At 65.9% G+C, this 305-nt stretch overlaps 1 protein-coding gene across 1 annotated transcript in view; it reads left to right on the top strand.

Annotated features, from left to right (window-relative positions):
• Positions 1–305, top strand: part of LOC104082501 (semaphorin-3D-like) — a gene marked incomplete at both ends in the record, with an annotated part of 3,746 nt that overhangs the window by 3,126 nt on the left and 315 nt on the right. The window contains 2 exons of the mRNA XM_009585643.1: positions 7–98; positions 179–290. Coding sequence (XP_009583938.1) covers positions 7–98; positions 179–290 — 204 coding nt within the window. The remainder of the gene's footprint in view (positions 1–6; positions 99–178; positions 291–305) is intronic.

The raw sequence follows: 305 nt of genomic DNA, 5'->3' as shown, positions 1-305 counted from the left end.
TGAGAGCTGCCTTCAGCGGCCCCTTTGCTCACAAGGAGGGATTCGACTACCGCTGGGTAGAATACAAGGGCCGTGTCCCCTATCCTCGTCCTGGCACGGTAAGGGGCTGGGGAGCAGGGTGGGGGGGAGTGGAATGGGCTGGCCTGGCCCTAACGTGGCCCCCCGTGTTGCCACGCAGTGCCCCAGCGAGACGTACGACCCCCTGTTGCAGTCCACCAAGGACTTCCCCGACGAGGTGATCAGCTTCATGCGCACCCACCAGCTGATGTGGGAGCCTGTGTACCCGCACGGCGGGCACCCCGGCC

Source organism: Fulmarus glacialis, unplaced genomic scaffold (genome assembly GCF_000690835.1).
Source record: "Fulmarus glacialis isolate BGI_N327 unplaced genomic scaffold, ASM69083v1 scaffold32499, whole genome shotgun sequence".
Taxonomy (NCBI): Eukaryota; Metazoa; Chordata; class Aves; order Procellariiformes; family Procellariidae; genus Fulmarus; species Fulmarus glacialis.
This window is presented reverse-complemented; position numbering and strand designations above follow the sequence as displayed.